The 15,913-nt window shown below is 35.7% G+C and overlaps 1 protein-coding gene across 1 annotated transcript; it reads left to right on the top strand.

Moving 5' to 3' along the window:
• The first annotated feature begins 1,370 nt into the window (after positions 1-1,370).
• Positions 1,371-15,865, top strand: LOC128238381 (cytochrome P450 4F6-like). The gene is made up of 11 exons (XM_052954252.1): positions 1,371-1,616; positions 2,968-3,121; positions 5,072-5,253; positions 6,864-6,988; positions 7,282-7,338; positions 9,539-9,662; positions 10,180-10,318; positions 10,526-10,655; positions 11,357-11,638; positions 12,053-12,118; positions 12,673-15,865. The coding sequence occupies exons 1-11, from the start codon at positions 1,452-1,454 to the stop codon at positions 12,791-12,793; spliced, it is 1,545 nt and encodes a 514-aa protein (XP_052810212.1). The 5' UTR covers positions 1,371-1,451; the 3' UTR covers positions 12,794-15,865.
• The last annotated feature ends 48 nt before the right edge of the window (positions 15,866-15,913 follow it).

Here is a 15,913-nt window from a genome sequence, read left to right as displayed (position 1 = left end):
TATTACAAAGGCATTGTCTGAAACGAAAAAAAAATGATTATAATATACATTTACTCACTCAATATGTGAGTAAACTAATTATTCACTAATCTCAAAATACAACAACACAAACAGTTTAGGAATTGGCAATGTATTTGGTGAACATGTACACAGGAAAAGACAGTATTCGGATGCTGGAAGATTGGTTATAGCGTCTGAGCACATCTGGATCGTAACCTTGGTCGATCGTGGTCACGTCCGTCCTTAGAGTCAGCAACATCAATAATGACTGATATCTTAGAAAACATCATAAAACAACTGGAACGAAACTAAACATACGGTAAATCTTAAATCATTAAAGTAACAAATACGTTACTAACTAATGTTAGGCAATTAAACGGTGAAATTCTGTAAATGAAAATAAATATGCCTGTTAATCGAGCACATGTAACAGGAAAATTAACCTGGAAATAGGGATGGGATGGGCGGGAAATATTATTAAATTTATATCTTCGCTTTTAGACAGTCAAAATAACTTCTTATGTCACCAAATACAAAACCTCGAGTGGCTTAAACAATATCGTTTTTTCCCATATACCCACAAAAACACGAGGAAATCGTGTTACTAGTGTCCCGCAAAACTAATCCACCTAAGTATTGAAGTACTACGAGTACTTAAACGATTCTCCTTAAATCAATAAAGTTTATATTTTTCAAAACGTGAATAATTGTATGTAACCGGAATGCATGTCTAAGTTAACATCTCTCAAAAACAGATATGACAAAATTTGAGGCTAATCTGCGTCATAACATAAATGTTTCATAAAGTATGGGGGCATATTACTGCCGTAAGATAACCTGATAGCGTTCGCAAATTGTTTCGTGTTAACCACTTAATTTTCGCGATACTTATCTAGCTATCTAGTTAATATTCGCGATCCTTTTTTTGGTAAGATAAATATTATTAGACTTAAAACAGGCTTGAAAGTGCATATAACTGCCACTTAGTACCCTTTTTAGCTATACAACGCTAACAGGTTAACAAGTTATGGTTTTGCGAATTGCACTTAATAAGTAACATAATAACTGGATAACAAGGTCAGATTCGTGTTACCACTTAACTATAAATGCACTTTTGGCTTCTAGCAGTAACTGGTTATCAATTTATGGTTTGCTATTTCCAATTTATAATTAACATAATAACTGGTTAATTAGATAAGATTCGTAATATAAACCATTCGCGAACATTAACAGGTTATTTTACGGCAGTTATATGCCACCTTAATACAGCGACATGGACATTAGAAATCTTGACCCGCCTAACTAATCCAGATGATAACACGATAGGAGCACTTGACTCGATATGCAATACACGTTTGTGAATGATAGTATAAAAATGTGTAGTATCAGTTTGCATGTGACATGCATTGAGTTAGGTACAGACTTTGTCTTATATATAAGCAAACACAGAAATGGATTTAACTTTTAATTCAGCATTAATAACATCGTTACTTGGCTGTGTAATATTGTTTTGTTATGGAGCCATTTCGTTCTATCTCTATGTTCGAAGGGTAGAGAAAGCATTTGAAGGGTTCAGAACACCCCCGTACCACTGGCTTTTCGGATCTTTAGTGAAGGTAAGGCTTCAAAATGATCGTTCTATGATATAAAAAACTAGGTACGTTTATCAAGGATTGTTAGGTACCGCCTTGGAACGGTCAGTAAAATGTAAATTTACGTGAAAACGATCATTATCTTCGTGAAATATCAACGGTAGAAAACTAGAACGGCAAAAAAAGAACGTAACCAAGTGAGAAAACTAGAACTGCAAAATCTGACCGTAACCAAGGGAGGAAACTAGAACTGCAAATTCAAACCGTAACTAAGAGTGAAAACTAGAACTGCTTAATTAGACCGTAACCTAGTGAGAAAACTAGAGCTGCTTAATCAGACCGTAACCAAGTAAAAAACTAAAACTGCAAAATCAGACCGTAACCAAGGGTAAAAACTAGAACTGCTTAATCACACGGTAACAAAGGGAGAAAACTAGGACTACAAAACCCGACCGTAACTAAAGGTGAAAACTTGTACTGCGTAATCAGAACGTAACCAAGTGAGAAAATCAGAACTGCTTAATCAGACCGTAACCAAGTGAGAAAACTAGAACTGCAAAATGAGACCGTAACCAAAGGTAAAAACTACAACTGCTAAATCAGACCGTAATCAAGGGAGAAAACAAAAACTGCAAAATCAGACCGTATACAAGGGTGAAAATCGACCTGCTTAATCAGACCGTAACCAAGGGAGAAAACTAGAACTGCAAAGTCAGACCGTAACCAAAGGTGAAAACTAGAATTGCAAAATCAGACCTAACCAAAGATGAAAACTAGAACTGCTTAATCAGACCGTAACCAAGTGAGAAAACTAGAACTGCAAAATCAGACCGTAACCAAGTGAGAAAAACTAGAACTGCTTATTTAGACCGTAACCAAGGGAGAAAACTAGAACTGCAAAATCAGACCTTTACCAAGGGTGAAAACGAGAACTACTTAATCAGACCGTTACCAAGTGAGAAAACTAGAACTGTTTAATCAGACCGTAACCACATGCTTAATAAAAAGATGATTTAAAAAAGACACTCTAGATATGGAGTATTTCTTACATCGGCCTTGTTTCGTTATAAGCTGTGTCGGCGTACATACCTCCCATGTACAGCATGACCAATAACTCTGTCAAGAAGTTAAAACAATGGTGCGTGTTACTATTCAATGTTGCACTTGATTATGCACAAATGAATAAAGATATAAGGGTTACCACCTTGGTACAGTTAGCGAAAGCCCATACAAATAATAAATGGTGCGTTTACACCCTTGTTTCGACTTTTTTTCCTGAAGTTTTATAACACAATTATTGGCAGATGTCGGTCTTAATAACATAATATGTAAGCCTTTCAATGTTAAGCTATATAAATGTTTCATTTCTGCACAGTTTCCAAAGGAACCCGAAAAACGGCTTTATCACTATTACAAAATATGTAACGAGTACGAGCAGGATGGTGTGGTGTTCCTCTGGGGCCTGTTCCGGAGACCACTCGTCGTCGTCTGCACACCTGAATCCATGGCAAAAATCTGCAAGAGTAACGGTGAGTAGACAACTCTTATAACAAGTTTACTAAGGGCAACGCTTCTACCACGCTCTAAGCTTGGTTCCGAATCGTGACCAATCGTTGTATCATCATGGCAGATCGAGAGAAGGTATTCATGAACGTTGAACGGTCAAAGTAGAATCGCGAAGATCGTTAAGATCTATGACCTCGCCACACTTATTTCAAACATGTTTTAAACAAGCGTATCAGAAGCGAGATGGCTAAAATGAACCGGAGTAAAAGCGTTGTAAGAACGTAGTAAGATCGGCATAAGCATAGAGCATCATGGAAGCATCTTTGCAAGATTTTCATTATTGTAATAACACCATAGTAATGCAATCAGCGAATAATTGCACTGCGTTTATACAAGCCGACGTCGTGTTTTCCAATCTAACTCACTGACCAGTCCATCGTAATGTCTGAACTGAAGCCTTCTTTCTGAAGCTATCCATGGTCGGACCCGGTATATTTTTTCTCACCTTCTTCTCCTACGAATATTTTCCATCTGCTTTTGCTGAAGGATAACAAGTTGTACTTATTCTGGCCTGTTCATTTTTCAACGTTTTTTATTGAAGTGAAAAGCTGTTTGAAATCCCTCAATTTATATATACTCATCGAATCAAATCATGCTATGGTCGTGGAGAAAACGTAGTATAGTCGGCAAGAGCGCTGCGACAACGTGGAGTAGTATTTTAAGTCTGTTTCCTAACGTAGTACGGTCGTGTACATCGTGGTGACAATGTAGTAGAAGTGGCAAACGGTCGGTAATGGTTGCGATGAAAACGTGGTCCAAGCGCGAAAGCAACGTATCGGAAACGCGGTGGTCGTTGATAAATCGTAGTACAATCGTAGATAAGGCGATCCGCGGACAATACTCAGCGATTTTCAAAACTTTCACATCGTTCTTGCCCCGATTTGATCATTTCTTCATGTCGGGATGAGCGGCATAGGTGTGGTGAGATCGTAGCTCTGTTTGAAAGGGGGATATGATAAATATGTTTTGATTTAAATATGTTTTATTCAGCATACAATCTTAAAAATGCGTGTGTATTTACATGCTTAGTATAAAATGATGATTTTGGCAACCACAAAAATGAGAAAGAATGAATAAAGAGAGCCTGGATGAAAACAGAGATAGAGACAGTGAAAACACATGCAAGTTTGATGATAGTTCGATACATATATCGATTAGTTGGAAAGTCAAATCAGGGAATATAGCATGATCAGTAGCATAAATGTATTGCAAGGTGAGTGTGATGTACTTTAAAGTCAACTGCCTCCCAATAAAGATACATTGAGTTCGAGTCACATATAGGGAAGGCTCTCTCTCTTAAAAAGGACACCAATACTTAACTACAGAAACAAGCTCAGTACCCGAAAATTTAAACATAATCTCGGTTTAATGGCATTGGGTAAACGCCAAAGACATAGAACACAAAAACAAAATATCACAAACAAGAAACATGGTAGAACAGCACAACACTCCACAAACAGCACAGTGCATATAAACTATACAAAATACTAGGTATGTTTATCAAGGATTGTTACGTACCGCCATGGAACTTGTTTCTACCGAGAGTAATTCATATCAGCTTACACTGTCTTTTCAATCCAGCTAAAATAAATTAGTATTAACTTTAAATATATGGGGGAAAATCGACAATTTACCTTTTTTCATTTGGAAGTTATTTGCGGTTTGATTCACTCATATCTTAAGAAGTTGACTGGGGAAAATATATTAATATCAGTTAGACTTGCTTACATAGACCTATCCAAGCCAGATAACATGCGTGTGGAAAACGAGTTATGTAATCATTCCATATCTAGTAAGAGTTTATATAAATGGTTTGAGTTCAATACAGCTTTACAACATACACTTACACACATCGTAAAGTTACTATAAATGTATATTATTTCATGTATAATTCATGTATTATCTCTTTTCAGCTCCAAAAGCCCAGGGCTTATTGAGCGCTCGTCACCTATTCAAACAGTGGTTGGGAGAAGGGCTTGTGCTCGCCAACGGCGAGAGGTGGGCCCGTAACCGCCGTCTCCTCACACCTGCCTTTCACTTTGACATCCTGAAAGGGTACACCGATGTCTTCAACCGCGCAGCCGATGTTCTTGTGGTAAACGTTCCATCATAATTATTTCGCTTTTAAGTGTACTTTTTTGCTCATTTGAAATATATAACGGTTAAACTTTAAGACAGTAAATATAGTTTCACCAGTTGAATATATATATAGGATTAAATATATATTCGGCTGGCTATTTATAATTTACTTAAAGGTTTATTATTGTCGAATACAACTATTTTAAGAAACAACATCATAAACTCCGATCTTAATATTTATATGAAAAACTAAAGATCAAGAAACAGACTTCTTTGTATACCACGGCGGGGAATCCACGTGACCAGATGGTAGGTTTCAGTGCAAGATGGCGTCACCAAAACGCTCGACTCGAGCCGAAAATCAAGGCAATACATATAATTATAAAAGTTTCTTTATTTTTTAACATAGCCTATCATATGCCCACCTACCTAGTGTGTATTAGCATATCCATGTTTTCCTTGAAACTTTAACCGTTCTCGAGAACACTTCTGCAAAGATTCCAAAATGTACGAAATCTGACTGGTAGGTTACAGTTCCATTTATCATTTTGGCTCGGATTTAGCAGAAAATGAGGTTGTAATTTGGGAAAATCGCAAAAAAAACACAAGTTTTGTTTAAACATAACAGGCATATGCATTTGGCAACGAATATTTTAATGATTTTAAAAGATATGAGATAGGTTGCAGTTCCATATAAAGGTTGTCGTCTGGACTGCAAATTATGTAATGTGATTGTATCACTGATATTGTATACAAGCATGGAGGAATTGAAATGTGACAAACTGTTTTTATTTTTCTGAATTAAAGATGCCCGTATGGAACTCCTTTTTAATGGTCACCACATTGTAATTACCTCCCTTGTTGAAGACTGTCGTCTGTAGCATCATGGAAACCTTGTCTTGTGGCAATATTTAGAATGCTAGTTAATTATTTCTTGCTTCGAATGTCACCATAAAACAGTTTTCACGCACCATTCAAGAAATAATGGTTCACTCTCCTTAGGACTATTTAAAGACCGATTTTACTATTGATTTAATCGGAATCACTGCGCGCATATCCATGACAACCACGAATTATCTCATATCCATACGCAATTATTTTCACTATGCACAAAAGAGTTCCAGCAAAAAAATCATTTTTACTTAATTATTTTTAACTGAGGTGGGAGAAAAAGCATCTACCATAGCCGCTCGCGTAAGAAAGTGTAAACCTCGTTTCCGCAAAACACCCTACGCTCGGGTCGGAATGAACCTATCTTACACTCTCGGCCATGGAAGAAACTTATAATCTTTATCCTGATCAAGTGTTAAAGATTTCTTTAGTTGAAGTAACTTTAGGTTAACACAAGGTTTACCTTGAATTTCGGCTCGAGTCGAGCGTTTTGGTGACGCCATCTTGCACTGAAACCTACCATTTGGTCACGTGGATTCCCCACCATGTATACTAAAATAGTAGATCATTCCGGGTTCTGATTTTCTCATCCGAGTTAAAGCAAGAATATATGCCTCGAAAGTCTTTTGACAATCTTCGGTCGTTTTCCTATCAAGTCAATGTTTAAGAAGGCAGGATATGTATAATATATGTGTTATTTTATTTAAACACGTAATGCGTATAACATGTATACAGGCGAAGCTAAGAGGAAAAGCTGCGAAAAAAGAGCGGGTCGAAATGTATGAAACATTGTCACTGTGTACCCTCGAAATTATTCTGAAATGCGCATTCTCATGCGATAAGGACATCCAGAAATCAGGGTAAATGAAATTTAAATTGGTCAAAATTATCATAAATCTATACTTTACTCGTGTTTTCTTTGGCATTGTTTATAGAATCTCATTTTCGTGATCGATAAAAATTACAGGGACAAGCCCGGTATGAACTTTTCGTAAATGAATAAATCTTTTTAAAATCCTTTTTATGTGTGACTTCTTGGTTGAATTCTATATTAAGTGTTTTCATGTAATGGGTAAGTTTTGATTGTTTGTCAAAGTGATAAAAAGACAATTTGTCAGCATGTTTTTTCACCCATTGCTAATTTGTTTTATAGAGATCCATATGAGGAAACAGTCAACAGAATGACACCTTCTGTTTTCTACAGAATCGTGTAAGCATTCGTTAATAAATATGTGTTTTATGTTTGTGTTGATTTGCTACGTAGTTATATATATATATTAATTTGTTATAGAGTAAGTCTGAACAGTCGAGCACTTTAGATACTTTGCAATTTATATATCAAATTTGTTACTTGCTTATTGCACATTATAATACATTAGCATAATTATATATGCCAAACGAAACGTAATACATATGTGGAGAAGTGTCTGTTGTTTGGAGCATGAACACTTCTAGAACCGTGATACATACAGAATGCAATAACTACTATTTCTTATATCTTTGTTGTGCATGTTAAAAGTGAAGTATACAAAAGGTTTCACTACTTATGTGAAAACAGAACAGAAACAAGCTCAGTAGCAATAGTTTAAACATAAACCCTGTTTCATGGCACTGGGTAAACGCCAAAGGAATAGAACACAAAAACAAAACATCACAAACAAAAATAATGGAAGAACAGCCCAAAACTCCTCAAACAGCACAGTGCATACATACGCGAATGCACTGAAAGTCTATCTGCGGGCAGCTATGTGAGGGATGCAAATTTTAAATGAACAAGGGAAATGGGTGAAGGGAACATAGATAGAAGTGAAAACTGTGCCGAGGGCTAAGAGCGCTTATGCCCACATTGGGCGAGGGAACAAAAATATCTATATCTATTTTATTGCGTCTGGTGTCATTTTGTTTATGTAAAATTCACTTCAATCGTCTTAATCCCGCATCCCCATGTATTATCCCCAAGGTTACAATGCATGCACCCGGTTTCAATCATTTCTAAAGGGTTTTCGTTGCTTTGCTTAGATATCATACGATAGGAAAGAATAATACATCATATATATATCATTTCCTTTTATATGTATACACGTTTTGTTTAAGGAAAACAAATTCAGCAATAATTCCTTTCAAAACGCACAGCTTATTACTTCAATCAACGTATTCCCCATCCCCATGTATTTAAGGTTATTATTCATGCCCCTTTCAATTGCTTCTAAAGGTGTTTCGGTGCTTTGATTAGATATCATAGTATAGGCAAGTTTTATGAACATTCACGTTTTAATAGTTAATAAATATTTAAAAATATAATAATTTAATTTTACGAACAACTTTAGCAACAATTCCTTTCAAAATGCAGAGCTTATCAGATGGTCGTTTTCCCGCGGTAAGGACAAACAAGTGGTCAGTTAATGTATGTATAAACTATTTTAAGAATATCGGTCAGTTAATGTATGTATAAACTATTTTTAGATTATCGGAAATTGTCAGTTCTTAGAATGAGAATTTGATAGTGCTTTTTCAAGTTGATAAATTAATGTTATTAATGTTTTATGTAAGTATCTTTGTTGAAAAAAGGTTCTAGCGCTGTTATGAATGCTTCGCACTCTTTGGATGTTTTACGTTCAGGTTTAATCCGAACTACTTAGCTTGAACAAACGTATGCATGACTCACTGTCGTATCAGGACATGTGTGTTAATATGAATTGAAAGCCTTATGTCTAAAACTATGCCAAGAATACACCGGAACGAAGCTTTTATGCAAACAAATGAAAACATCTTATTAGAAAAGAAAACGCCTAAAAGTCATAAATTGAATAGTGTTTTGTTATTGTATTGCAGGCAAATCATAGTATTTTAAGCATTAGCAACGCGAAATCTGAGATACAACTATTTTGACATTCAGACAATCATTTTTGTTTTTTATCCCATTATTTTGACCCACATTAATCCTGATAAATATAGCGCTCTAAAAATAGTTATTTTCTGCTAAAAATAAAACGCCGGGATACAGAAATACAGCGCGGAAATAGCCGAACAAGCGAGAACTCATACTCAGACCGCAATACAACTAATCTATGTTTATGGTTTCGACGTCATTCTGCTAAATATAGAGCGCATTGACACAGAAAAATGGGTTAAAACGACATGAAAAGTTTTCGGATTTTGCGGTCTTAAGACTACCTGCGCACATGCGCAGATTGTCTAAAAACTAGGTATGTTGATCAAGGATTGTTAGGTAACGCCTTGGAACGGTCAGTAAAATGTAAATTTACTGGGAGTTTAAACCAGTTTACGTGCACAAAACTCACTCTTATCGACATGTACGTGTGTAGCCTCATGCACTTGCACACGCTGCAGTAGAGATTAAAAGTCGACTGCAAAATATTAGTTAACATTTGTAATAAAATCTTTTCCAGTCATCCTTACTTGCTTTTCGACTTCTTGTTCCGCATCACCAAAGTTGGCCAACAGTTTAAAAAAGACTGCGACTTTCTCCACAGCGTTGCCGAGGAAATCATTGACAAACGACAGAAGGCTCTGGTACCCTTATATGTCTGATGCAGTTTACAAACTCGTTATTAATAATGCAATGAAATCTACATGGACAGATCCTTGAGTAGAAAAACAATCAAGAATATTTACACTTGTCAAATTCTTTGTATAGATAAAAAATGGCATTCATATTGTTTAAAACGCAAAGAGTTATGACGTCATTGTTTATTTCAATATTGCACTCCGATTGGAGTAGCAAGAAGTCATTTAACCAATAATATACGGCGTTTCTTTTAATACAAATATATATTGTCGGATACATTTCTTTAAGAACCAATACTTAATTACAGAAGATGCTGCTTATTTATAACCGTAATCAAATTTGCACGCGTGCTTTTCGGCGTTCATACAGAAAACACGCGCGTTCAAAATTCGATCAATCATTAAATAAACCTTGTTAAGCATACAAAAAAGCAAAACATGTTTTTCCCGTTAAGTGATGTTTTTGTGGAGTTTACATTTTAAGAGTAATAAAAAGCTGTTTAAATTCTCACTGTCTATTTAGGATGAAGGCGTTAAGGTGGGTGTTGATGGTAAGCGGTATGTGGATTTCCTGGACATTCTACTTACGGCCCGGGACGAGGAGGGCGTAGGACTTTCTCGTCTCGAGATTAGACAAGAAGTCGACACATTCTTGTCAGGGGGTACGTTCACGGTCTACATAAATCCATGTGAAGACGTAAAGTACATAAATGATTTCTTTTCATATACAATGCATAGTACATTCATAATCTTCGAAGCAATGTCAGTATGTTATCAGGAGTTAAGATACGTTTCTTTCTCTTGAGAAAAGTAAAGCGTTGCAAAGTATCTTAATGATGTTAGTTTATATTTCATATCTCCCGACCCAGGCCACGAAACGACAGCGTCGACGGCATTGTGGGTCCTGTATTCGTTGGCGGGGAACCCAGATTATCAGCTTAAATGTCAACAGGAAGTTGATCAAGTGCTCGAGGGGAGGGACTCTGACGTCATAAAATGGTATACATAACAATTAATTGATATATTTGTAATTGATGTAAAATGCATTCATACTAGCATGACCAGCTCTCGCTGTTAGTTTCCAAAGTAGATTATCTTCCGAATATGTGTAGGTTACGATGCAATATTTTTCTTGAGCGTTTAAAATGCGTGTTAGTGGTTTTGCCACCCATTTCTGATTGATAGGTTTTCCCTCCTTCGTGTGGTTTGTAAGATTGAAATGTTGCATGATAACCTGCCATCAGATAGTGGAAAAATCTTATCACATAGCCTACAAAAGGAGCCATGCACAACTAACTGTCACATAAATTCGAACAATAAACAGTCATTCCTGTATTTTGAAAAACCGAATGTACTTTTCCCTCCGTTAATTTTACCATTTTAAACCAACGTTCTAGCCTGATCAAGTTTGTTTGTTTTTACACTTTTTAATATCTCTTGTGACGACCAGAAGATCATGGACCCATGGGTTACTCATAAACTATATTTTTATACAAGATATTGTATGGTCAAACGAAAATATTTGTTGAGCAAGTAAAGCGAGTGAGAAAATAAAAGGCTTCGATGTTGTTGGAACAAAGTTTGAGCTGTGTAAATCTGTGTTTATTATTTCAATACACTTAGCAATTAAAATCGACCATGGAAAGGCAAATAAACAACGTTTTGTGTTAGGCCTTATTGTCATTGGATTATCTATGAAGGTCTGACCTGCCAAAGTTTGAGTTCCTGACTCAATGTATCAAGGAGGCCATGCGGCTCCACGGACCGGTTCCTATAGCATCTCGCGATGTTGAAGTGGGCTTTGAGCTTGGAGGTCGAAAACTTCCAGAAGGAACCATAGTACAGCTGAACATCGTGGCGCTCCACCACAAAGAGAGTGTTTGGGGCCTTGACCACATGGAGTTCAAACCGGAAAGATTCTCTCCGGAGAACATCAGCAAGATGTCTCCATTTCAGTTTGTCCCTTTCTCGGCAGGCTCGAGGTAAGAACACCTTCCAATGACAAATTGTTTCTGTTCATTTCATGTATTGACTTAAGTTATTTCCCTAAAAGGAACCATTCACCATGATGTTAAATTTGATGCCTTGTGACCCCGTTATATTTTGGTTTCATTTGATAGTGTACTGCTTGCTGATTACATATCAGTTATGGAAGTGACCGAAAATACAGATTACATAAAATTATTTTATTTTTATTTATTTATTTATTTTTTCATTATTTCAACTGAACTCGACTTGAAAAGTCTAGTTTCGCAAAATTTCAAGAACAAAAAGCCTATTTCTAAACTTAAACCCTTTCAAATGATACTAACATGTTATAGGGTTACCAGACGTTGTGGAATATCCGATGGATACCTTAACGCAAAGTTACTAAGTATAGTGTTTCCCCATTTCAGAAACTGCATCGGCCAGCATTTTGCAATGAATGAAGAAAAGGTTCTTTTAGCAAAAATGTTACGAAAGTAAGTTTTATAATTGCTTTATTTTCTAGTAGTAAAAACATGCTTTTATGCATAAAAATAAATAATATGTATATAATAAATCATAGGTAGTAGTAAGACAAATATTAGAAAACTCTGAATATAATTTCTTTTATTATTAATTAAAGTGATACTTGTTTTTAGAATTAATATAACAAAAATAAATAATGGATTATTTATGAAAAATGGTAATTACCGATAATAACATTGTAAGCCTGTATTTAATAGCTTAAAACGCACAAATATTAAATGACTGTTGGCTCCTAAAACTTCATATAGATAAACGATATTCTCATAAGGTAGACAGAACTTTTAGAATTGTGTTTTCTGCACATTTCTTTCAAATTAAACACGGAATCCTTCACAAGGACAATTGTTTTCTATATATGTTTATCATTTATGGTAAGTTATACACCATTTGTTTTACAAATACATGTACAGAAACCATGTTGCTTAATTGCTCCTTTTTTCGTTATCAGTTTTAAATGCAATCTTTCGTATACTTACTAACTTACTTTTTAAATAATACCATCCAGTTTTACATTCCGCTTGGACCCAACTCACGTTGTGAAGAAGACTTATTCTAATGTGATGCGACCAGCTGATGGGATGTTTGTGTATGCGGAGGAGCGGAATGTGCGGACCGGTGAGGAGTAAAATGGTGAACCTGGGAGGAGCAAACAGGTGAACCGGGGAGCAGCAAACTGTTAAACCGGGGAGGAGCAAACTGGTGAACCGGAGAGGAGTAAAATGGTGAACCGGGGAGCAGCAAACTGGTGAACTGGGAAGGAGCAAACTGGTAAATCGGGGAGGAAAAAACCTAGTGCACCTGAGATGAGGAAACATGTTGGACAGGATGGACGATGAATACGTCTTTTACCCAAAGCTATTCTTAAATTGAACAATGCATAATGATTTTTTCAGAAATTCGTGTTTATTGGAATTTCTTGTGAACCATCATGTTTGCTCATGTTAGATAATAGCAGTATCTTTTAAAACTCATACCTTTTATTGAATCACTATATGCTTTGTCATTAAATTTATTTTTCCGTGCAAATACTAAATAAAAATATGCAGTTACTTTTTATTATGTAATACTACATCAACTATTTACGCGTTTTTGTGTATATTTACCTCCGTTAGTATGTACTTATAAAAATACATAAGCTGTGTATATACACCATATCTTTTCCACAGAAATCAATTGTGAAAATAAAATTAATTTACCCACTCTATACTTTAAACAGTAAATATGAATGAAACAGATAACTAAACACCTCGGGATTAAAATCCTAAAAGTCTGTATCCCGGCTACCGGTTCCTCAGTGTTTATTAAACAACCCATTATCCGCAGACATTCACCTATAATATATAACAATCTGACACTGTTACAAACAAGTGTCTTCTATGTAGTAGCCCATGTTATAATGTTTATAATGTCATATATAAAATAAATCCTTTGGTGTTTAGATTACGAAGTCAGTCAAATCGACTCCGTTTATTAGATTATAACGTTTAAACGACGTGATTGGCATGGATGCGAAACAGTGGCTCCAGCTCTTTTAGGAGCTGTGTATAAAAAGGAGCCAATGATACTTTCGAGCTAGAGCAAAAGAACGGATATCATCGTAAAACGTAAGTTTGACTCGTAGTTTTATCTAATATCACAACTATGATGGCTTATTTGAGAAATCGGGGAATGCAGTGCCATATAAATATGTTTTATCTTCACACGTATTTGGGTTATTTTGTAAACCGATTGTTTATGGAGTTAAAAAACCGATTCTCCCATCAAACACATCAATGTTTACAAACGAAAGTAGAACATTTTCACCAATTTTCAGCTGAATTTCACTCAAGAAGCTTACATTTAAGATAAAGCCAGTATTATCGAGTGCTTTTATTTTGTCGGTAATAAAAATGACCACCTGATTACCGGAATAAGCATGTTTATACTCCTTTTCTGGGTTGAGCTGGAGCCAAAGCCAGGGAGCTGGAGCCAAAGCGTGGAGGCTGAGCCAATACGCTGTATGATAAAAAGTTTTGACTGTCAAACCATTCGAATATTTAAACTGGTTTTAATACTATTCAAATGTCAGTGTTTGGTAATACCATTTTCAAGTTTTAACCGTTAAGCTATCAGTGGCTGTTGATATCCTTTAACCCTCAAGCTCACAATGGTTTGCAATACCATTTATTCTTAAACTGCCAAGATCGGAGTGGTTCCTGTTTAGCTTAGTGTCAGTGGAACCCGTTTAACTGTCAAGCTATATATCCGCCAAGCTTACACTGATTGCCATTATCATAGTTTTAGTTTAGATAGTTTATTTTGAATACATGTTCAATAAGCCACGTGGCCCGTGAGAAAAACAAAATACACGATTTAACATTTACAAATGACATAGCAGGTTGAGCATAAACGTAAGGATTGTTTAAAATTTACGAAAGATTTTACAGGTAACGAAGGACATGATTGGAGACAATGTAATACTTAAGGGTGAAAGTCGACATCATATACGGAGACGGTGTTCATACACCTAGAATTACAAACAGTGCCAACATAGTGCAACATAGAAATATGAGAAAAGTGAACTTTTTACACATGATACATTCACACATTTCAAAGACAACAATACCGATCTTCAATACATACAAATCCAATAATAATTTACCAATACATAAAATGAAATTTAAGGCAACATATTATAACAAAAAAAAATGAAAAATAAAGGTTGTTTATCTTTGTAAACTTTTCCTAAATTTAAAGGCCTTATCTACGTATGTGCATAATTTTTTGAGTTTAGAAATATTAGTACTTTCGAAGAGTTGTTTCAGTTTATACATACTGGGTTCAATGAATTGAATTGAATTGAATTGGATTGAATTGATCGAGTACACCGTAAACAAAATTATTCTGAGAACAGCGTTTTACCTGAAGAATGTATGAATACGTTCGATAGTAGTTGCCTTACGAAAACCCCACACTAGAGTAATTCAAAAAGTCAAGGTCAAGGGAAGACCTGTAGATCAAAGGATTCATCCATTTTGCCATTGACTTTGTGTACGCTTCAAATCGCTTACATCAGCACGTGAAAGTCATGTGATGAGTGATGATAAATACATTGACCATATTTTTTAAACTTACTGGGACTGACTTCCAATTGCAAAATTTCGCAAAACTGCGAAACTAAATGTAGCGTAAGCGATGGCATACATCAGTAAGTTAGATTCAATTCCTTTTAAACATCGTTATCATTATGACGTATATTGGCCTACACTAACACACATCATCAACTTTGGCTATGACGTATATTGGTTACACTAACACGCATCATCAACTTTGGCTATGACGTATATTGGCTTACACTTACACGCATCATCAACTTTGGCTATGACGTATATTGGCTTACACTAACACGCATCATCAACTTTGGCTATGACGTATATTGGCTTACACTAACACACATCATCAACTTTGGCTATGACGTATATTGGCTTACACTAACACGCATCATCAACTTTGGCTATGACGTATATTGGCGTACACTTACACGCATCATAAACTTTGGCTATGACGTATATTGGCTTACACTAACACGCATCATCAACTTTGGCTATGACGTATATTGGCTTACACGAGCAAGCATCATCCACTTTGGCTATGCGTTATTATATTGACTTACACGAGCCAACATCATCAGCTTTGGCTATAACATATATTGGCTTACACTAACACGCTCCATTGAATTTGGCTAGAAAAATATGTAATGACTTACA

Source organism: Mya arenaria, chromosome 6 (assembly GCF_026914265.1).
Source record: "Mya arenaria isolate MELC-2E11 chromosome 6, ASM2691426v1".
In the NCBI taxonomy this organism is placed as follows: domain Eukaryota; kingdom Metazoa; phylum Mollusca; class Bivalvia; order Myida; family Myidae; genus Mya; species Mya arenaria.
The sequence above is the reverse complement of the archived record's forward strand: the minus strand, read 5'-3'. Positions and strand labels throughout refer to the sequence as shown.